At 40.1% G+C, this 7,443-nt stretch overlaps 1 protein-coding gene across 3 annotated transcripts; it reads left to right on the top strand.

The window, feature by feature from the left end:
* Positions 1-202: 202 nt before the first annotated feature.
* On the top strand, positions 203-6,895 carry LOC133903355 (serine/threonine-protein phosphatase PP2A-4 catalytic subunit). 3 transcript variants are annotated; one of them, XR_009907230.1, is made up of 12 exons: positions 203-334; positions 893-949; positions 1,897-1,980; positions 2,094-2,165; positions 3,741-3,812; positions 4,026-4,066; positions 4,565-4,631; positions 5,624-5,815; positions 5,901-5,990; positions 6,075-6,182; positions 6,420-6,569; positions 6,744-6,895. XR_009907230.1 is itself a non-coding variant. In XM_062344694.1 (12 exons), the coding sequence occupies exons 3-12, from the start codon at positions 1,436-1,438 to the stop codon at positions 6,483-6,485; spliced, it is 816 nt and encodes a 271-aa protein (XP_062200678.1). In that variant the 5' UTR covers positions 266-334; positions 893-949; positions 1,267-1,435; the 3' UTR covers positions 6,486-6,895. The 3 variants fall into 3 exon arrangements, 2 of the variants coding, with proteins under 2 accessions (XP_062200677.1, XP_062200678.1); XM_062344694.1 differs by adding an exon at positions 1,267-1,459 and having other exon boundaries at positions 266-334; positions 6,420-6,895; XM_062344693.1 differs by having other exon boundaries at positions 6,420-6,895.
* The last annotated feature ends 548 nt before the right edge of the window (positions 6,896-7,443 follow it).

Raw genomic sequence — 7,443 nt, 5'->3', positions numbered from 1 at the left:
CCCACTGACACCTTGACCCCACATTCTCCAACTTCGCCCACTGCCACTGGGCCCACTGACAAGCGGGCCCGCGCCTCCCGCCCTCTCTTCCTCTGCATTGCACCTTTCCGTCCTGCTGCTCCTCCCCTTCTCACCCCGCCCCCGCTCCAAGCTCCCTCCCTCTCGCGCTCTCGCCGGCGACGAGCTCCAGCCAGGGTTAGATAGATCAGGGCACGCCGTCCCGGAGGCGCGTGGAGGGATGGAGGACTCGGCGGGCTCGCGCGGCGGAAGCTGCGGCGGCCTGGACGCGCAAATCGAGCAGCTCATGGAGTGCCGCCCGCTCCCGGAGCCGGAGGTGAGGCGCGCCCACTCCCTTTCCTTTCGATCTGGTCGTGTCGGGTTCTCCTTCGCGCGGGATTGGGGCGGCTTGCGCTGGGCGGTCTCGGCGAGGGGAGTTTCTAGGGTTTGATCGTTTCCGGGCGGGGCAAAGTTGGTGGCTTTTTGTGGTCTGGGTTCGGCCTGCGGTGGTAGATCTCATGTGGAGATGCGGCATCCATTGTTCCACGGAGGAGTGGAATAAAAATTGCGGCTTTATGAGCTCCCATGATTGCTGGATAAGAATATGCTATAGCAGCTTATCCGTAGATGCCGAATCTATCTCTGCTCTGTGTTTCTATACTACCACACCTAAATTTATGATGGCTGTACATGCCATTGAATCGACATGCTTACTGCTTTGTGTATCGCCTGCTGTTTGGGTCCGGTGGTGATTACCCTTGTCATGCCACGGCTGACGGCTGAATGTGGCTTCTGCATTTTTGGCATGGTGTGAGAGGGAGGATTTGGTGTGTGTAGTTTGTAACATTCTTGAAATAGTTTTATTTGCTCTTTTTACTGACTAGAGCATTGGCAGGTGAAAACATTGTGCGAGAAGGCCAAGGAGATATTGATGGAGGAAAGCAATGTTCAGGTACGGCACAGCTCTCAGACAATTACTGAGGTTATCTTTTATTTTTTTATTGCTCGTACAATGTTTGGCTCTGCATTGTATCATGATGATATTCATATTTTGAGGCCTAAAGGTTGGTTGGAGAAAATGATGAGCATATGTTCTACTAAGTTTGAGTAACATCATCCCCGGTCTTTTCTGTCTGTGGTTGGCATATTCTTTTCAGTTTTTATCTGTAAACGGAACCAACATGATATGGACATTGAAGCTTTTATGCTGGATCATTTTATTCGGTGTCCTATGCAAGAAGTTGACCTTTTGGAGCTTGATTTCTGAAGGGGATTGGAATCTTCCACCTGTGGAATATGCTGTTATTGTCAGCACTCAGTACACTCTGTATGCGGGTCAGCTTGCAAAAGCGGTTGAGTGACAAAGGAGAGGGAAAATATGGGTGCCTCACTATTGGTTAGGTAACCCCAAATTAGTGCTTGAATTTTCAAGCCAGCAATGATGTATTTTATTTCAAAAAAGGTGTGTGTGTTTTTACCCATACTGTTGTTATCCCTTTGCGACTTTGCAGAGTTCCAATGTGGACCCTACAGAGTACATTCTGTACAGGGTTTGAATAATTTTAGGCAGGATATGCAAAGAAAAATCCTATTGCCGCATTGAAGCCTAGCACATCATTACATATATTTCATTTTTTTCTATTTTCATCCTTGACGGTAGCTGTGTACATTGGTGCAATCAAAATATTTGGTGTACGATAAGCTTCATTTATTCTGTCAGCTTAACTATTAGTAGCTCCTTGTGCGATGCACACAATAGATTTTATCTATGTGCGGCCATGGCCAAACCATAAATGTTTGATGCTATGTACATGTAACTATGCATATAGTGCCCAGCATATATTGTACTTTCCAGCAGAAAATAGATTTTGACTCTGCCTTCGTATACTTTATGTACAGCCAGTTAAAAGCCCAGTGACAATTTGTGGTGATATTCACGGGCAATTCCATGATCTTGTAGAACTTTTCCGGATTGGCGGAAAGGTACTCGATACACTGTCCTATTTTTTACGTTTGTTTTATCTCTCTTTGTACTATTTAACATTGTTCATTTCACTCTTTAAAAGCTGACATATTTGTTCTTTGTTGTTTACTAGTGTCCAGACACAAATTATTTGTTTATGGGAGATTATGTGGATCGTGGCTATTACTCTGTCGAGACTGTAACGGTAAGATCTAAGCTGGTTGTTGCTTTTGTTTTTTTGTGAATTGTGTAATAGAAGCTCAACACTCCCATGTTTATATTTCATCTGCTGCTATGGTGGATTTGCTCCACCCTGTTTTCTAGCTAAACTCAGAAAGTAACTGGCAAAGATACATATTATCTATGCTGCACAGATCTTGAATAGCAGCGATAATGGCCTAGGACACTTGGTTATCAAGGTTTTGAAAACCAGTAACCGGTACTCGCTCTGTCACCTCACCTAGTAGTGATTACACAGTAATTGGCCAGGTAACCATCCTGGTAACTGTTTTTTTATTTAAATGTTGGACTTTTACATATATATTCACATAGCATCGATTCTGGGAACAAACATATAAATCTAATGCATCTTGTTTGACTGAAATACGTAGGCTTGAAAAAAAAACAAGTATACACACCAAGTGCTACAGGGACAAAAAAGAAGGCATAACATGAAGAAATCAATATTTGTCATGAAATTGTATTACTGTAATTCTGTAAACTGGCAAATGAAATTTAATATTGTGAATCAACAAGTGGAAGGGACACTTGGCATTGAAATAAAGCAGTAAATCTGTAAAGCACATAATTCATATTAGATATCCATATTGTTCAAATCATGTAGCTGAAGCATCACTAGTTCAATAAATGCCTCACACTGGGACTACAAATGATAAATCTGAATTTTATGTCTTGTACCAGAAGTGAGACCCGTGTTAGCGTCTTCTCACTAAATTACTAAATGCTTAGTTGCCTAATTGCATCTAGATAGCAACTAATAACCAAGCCGAAAGTAGGACCTGTTGGATGGGCTGAGAAACTGAGGAAGTTAATGGGCCTGCATTACTCGACTCGGCGGTTGAAAGGCGTCAGCATACATGTTACCGATTAATCACCCGAGTAAGCTGGTCAGACCTGTTAAGTACTCGTTTTTGCCTAGCCATGACTGGTGAGGGCACCTGGTACTAGTAAACGTGAGTAGACCGATTTTCAAAACATGGTTAGTTATACTACTTGGAATGTGCATCTTGCAAATATTATTCTTGAGTATAAATACTTATCTTTGATGAGAAACTTCTCTTGACTCTTATGACCCTGTTTTCCTCTCTACCATCCAAAAAGTTTTTTTTTCCCTTTTCTCTTTTGCCACTTCTGTTAGTGTGGTTTGCTCTTTTTCCTAAGTTCCGTGAACATAAATTTTTTGTTCTGGTCAACCATTTTATTACATAGAAACAATAACAAGAGTAGAACATGAGTGGGAGGTGATTTAGTTAGTGCCGCCTTTCACTCCATAAATTCCTTGGAAGTTTGGCATTAACAATATATGGCAAGGGTGTTTGGGGTATGTTTGGTCGGTGCCCCAATGCACCCTACGGATGCCTGATGTGAATGACATCCTGCTAGAACCTTATCAACTAGACCAAAAGTGTAGCATTGCTACCAAAATTAGCATAGCATACCTGACTACCTGTTGGTGCTCTGATGTTTAAATGCATGGTTTTGAAGTTTTTTTACCCTCCTTAGGCACTATTTATTGACATGATATAGTACCATTGTGCAGCTTTTGGTTGCACTTAAGGTGCGCTACCCACAACGAATTACAATCCTCCGTGGAAACCATGAGAGTCGGCAGGTACTGTAAACTCCACAATGCCCATGACGTGATTCTCTCTTTCATAATTTCATTTATTGAAATACAAATCTTCACATTTTATTTTAATGTGTTACCTTTCCTTCTTAATCCATTATCTGCTTTGTAAATATAATTACATATGGATATGTCTTCTCATTGTAAACTCATTCCATTTTTCATATTTTATTTGAAAAATCTCTTCAATTATTGCAGATCACACAGGTTTATGGCTTCTACGATGAATGCTTACGAAAGTGAGTCTATTTAGGTGCTTGAAAGCCGCCTTACTCTTATTCCATATGTAGCTTGTTCATTGCGTACAGTGCACTGTAGCATCAGCTAAGTACTAGAAGACATTTACTTACTCATTTGCTCAAAGTTAATCCTAAAACGTTTCCAATTTAGAGATTTTACCTTAGTTTAGTTTTCTAGTTGTAATAGTTATGATGTATACACTGCCTTTTCTCTGTAGTTTTTCTTTCTTTTTTTTGGCCTTGTATCTTTTGGATGAACTTTTTGTAGTCAAAGGTATTTTTTGTCCTATTTGATCATGTACCATAATGTTAGTCAATGAAGTTCAAGTCACTCCAATTATCATTGTAATACTGCAATTTGTACTCGTAATGTAATCTAGATGGAATTACTGAATATTTATTGTATGGATGAATTGTAATAGTTATCATTCTTGACTACAAAGTGCTAGCTTGATTGTTTTGTTTAACCCCTGTTGTGTTTTTTATTCTTTTAAACAGGTATGGCAGTGCAAATGTCTGGAAGATATTCACCGATCTTTTCGACTATTTTCCACTGACAGCATTGGTGTGTAGGCTCAGTTTCAGGCATCCTTTTTCTTCTTTTTTAATTAGTCCCTTGAGCACTCCCAGAGCTAGTTTTGCCATTGTCTTTCATCTATGGTACTATTCATTGATTTATTAGAAATGTCAAAGTACTGCAAGAATATGTGGATAAGACTTTTAAAAAATATATGTCCATATAAAATCAGGCCTCTTCTAATGCTGGTTTCTTAGACATTAATTAGGTGTTCAGCTAGGTAAAAAGCTAATGTGGCAAGCAATTTAAAGAGGAGAGAGAATGAGCTTGTTTCTTATGGAAGGAACTAGCTCTTTAAGCAATCCTAAACGACAGTGAGACAATTAATTGCCTTGTGAGACCTCAAGAAATTAGCAGCACACATAGGCCCTGTTTGGCACAGCTGAAACTTATGAATTTTTGCTGAAAAGTGGCTTATGGGCTTTTGGCTGTTGGTTTTTACGAGAAATTTTTATGTTCTCAGCACACCAAAAACCAAAAAAATCACTCTTAACCAGCTTATCAACTTTTAGCTCATTTCATCATAAGCCAGTTTTTCAGCTTTTCAAAAGCCAACAATAAGCCAGCCTATTTGTTTCAGCTTTTCAGCTGAAGCTGAAACAAACAGGGCCATATATGCATTGGAAGCTTGTTTCTTAACAGCAATTTTTTACTCTCTCACCTGATCTATTCGGTTCACCATATTTGTTACCTACTCTGTTTGCATGTCCAGATAAAAATATATGTGAGACTTTAAAATACTAGATACGATCTGCCCTTTGCTACCTGATGATGGACCCACTTCAATTTTCTGTTTGATGTGTAGTGTTTATATCTTTATGACACAATTCTTCCTATCCACTGGCAGCTCCATTACTTTATCTTAAAATAATAAGTAGCTGTTTCTCTTGTTTCTTTCAGAAGTTCAGAAATCCATTTTAGCTGTGTGCTGTCATTTCTTCGGATATCTTATTGATATTGCATTCCTCTTTTGCTTGAAGGTGGAATCAGAAATTTTCTGCCTCCATGGTGGTTTATCTCCATCCATCGAAAATCTCGATAGTGTTCGTAGCTTAGATCGTGTTCAAGAAGTCCCTCATGAGGGACCTATGTGTGACCTTCTATGGTCTGATCCAGACGATCGATGTGGCTGGGGCATATCTCCTCGGGGCGCTGGATACACTTTTGGCCAAGTACTCGATATACTAAATCTTTTCTACTTATTGATAAGAGTCTGTTATCAATTCTGCTCTCAACTGTGTAATTTCCATTTTTCAGGACATATCAGAACAGTTTAATCACACCAACAATCTCAAACTTGTAGCCCGGGCTCATCAGTTGGTTATGGAGGGATATAACTGGGCACATGTAAGTTTTTAGCACGTATTTACTTGTAGCATTAATTTAACTAATACGATAATGATATTATGATTCTTTACTTCAAATTCACAGGAACAAAAGGTGGTGACCATATTTAGTGCACCTAATTACTGTTACCGGTGTGGCAACATGGCATCTATCCTTGAGGTTGATGACTGCAGGAATCACACATTTATTCAGGTAATTGCATCTTCATTCTTTCTAGTTACATTTTTTTCTCTATTGTGCATTTTTTTTGTAGTGTTAGGTAATACCTTCTCTTTTACTATGTAAATGGTACCATTCAGTGATGTCAAGCGATTGAAAATCAAAATGGCGTTGATGTGTCACCGATTTTTTGTTGTGCATTACTTTATTGTGCTGTAATAAGTTGTGAAATTCCTCCATGAAAAATTTAACTTCGATTATTTTCTGCAGTTTGAGCCAGCTCCTAGGAGAGGCGAACCAGATGTGACACGGAGAACACCTGATTATTTTCTTTGAGTTATCTGCTGTGTCATTTTGACCTTTTTTTTTTTGTCTAAGATTGCGATAGTGGATGCTGGTCAGTAACATTTTTGTTGTTGACCAGCAAATGTAAGAAAACGCCGAAGCCTGAATAGTGTTATATTTGATCCCTATTGATCACTGCAAGAGGTGCTATCAGCCTACCACCCAAACTGATGTAAAACAATGTGCAAGAGTCAGGTGGTAAATTGGCACCTCCCTTGGCCCCGTTCACCATTCACTGTTTAGAAGGGAGCTGCATCGATCGTCCATTTTTAGCATAAGTTTATTCAGTTCTGTATCAGCTAGTTTTGTATTGGCATGCTTGTAACTTGTGTGATTAGTGACTAGACAAGTTGATCTTCTGGTTTCAATAATCGGAAGGAATTTCACTCTTCCATTCTTTACTGTCTGTCCATGGCCTTGATATGGCGGACGTTGCCACTCTTTATCTGTCACAAAAAAAACAAGGTTTCAGTTTAATTATTCATATGATTATGCCGTTATGGCCACTCACATATTGTATATGCGTGATGCAGTGCGGCAGTAGACGTACGCACGTGGATCACAAGACGTACGCACGTAATTAAAGTAAATCCACCGCGTAATAACAACTTAATCTGCGGAGCACAAACGCCTAAAATGTGTTTCTTTTTTGTCTTTGGCTTACGTATATAATGTGTAGATATTTATGCTGTATTCTTACTATGTCATAATGTAGATTTGTTTAGGTGCACTAAACCTCACTGAGATCTCGGCCCAAATCCTAAAGGCAATTCAGCCTGTGGTTTTGGTCCCCCGCCAACCCCTGTGGCCATTTGAATAGCTCACGGGCTGAAAAATTGCTGGCCCATTCCACCACTATCCACGTCAATCCATGGGAGAAGAAAAAAACTCTTTCGCACTCGTGAATTTCTTTCCCCGTCTCTCTCGCTCGCTCCATCTCGCGAGTTGC

Source organism: Phragmites australis, chromosome 21, assembly GCF_958298935.1.
Source record: "Phragmites australis chromosome 21, lpPhrAust1.1, whole genome shotgun sequence".
NCBI lineage: Eukaryota > Viridiplantae > Streptophyta > Magnoliopsida > Poales > Poaceae > Phragmites > Phragmites australis.
This window is presented reverse-complemented; position numbering and strand designations above follow the sequence as displayed.

Bases quoted from the DNA above. Each gene is read 5' to 3' on its own strand.
- LOC133903355 (XM_062344693.1), top strand. From the start codon at position 239: ATGGAGGACTCGGCGGGCTCGCGCGGCGGAAGCTGCGGCGGCCTGGAC. The intron at 3,813-4,025 runs GTACTGTAAACT...CAATTATTGCAG, and splicing joins GAAACCATGAGAGTCGGCAG to ATCACACAGGTTTATGGCTT. The intron at 6,183-6,419 runs GTAATTGCATCT...TATTTTCTGCAG, and splicing joins GGAATCACACATTTATTCAG to TTTGAGCCAGCTCCTAGGAG.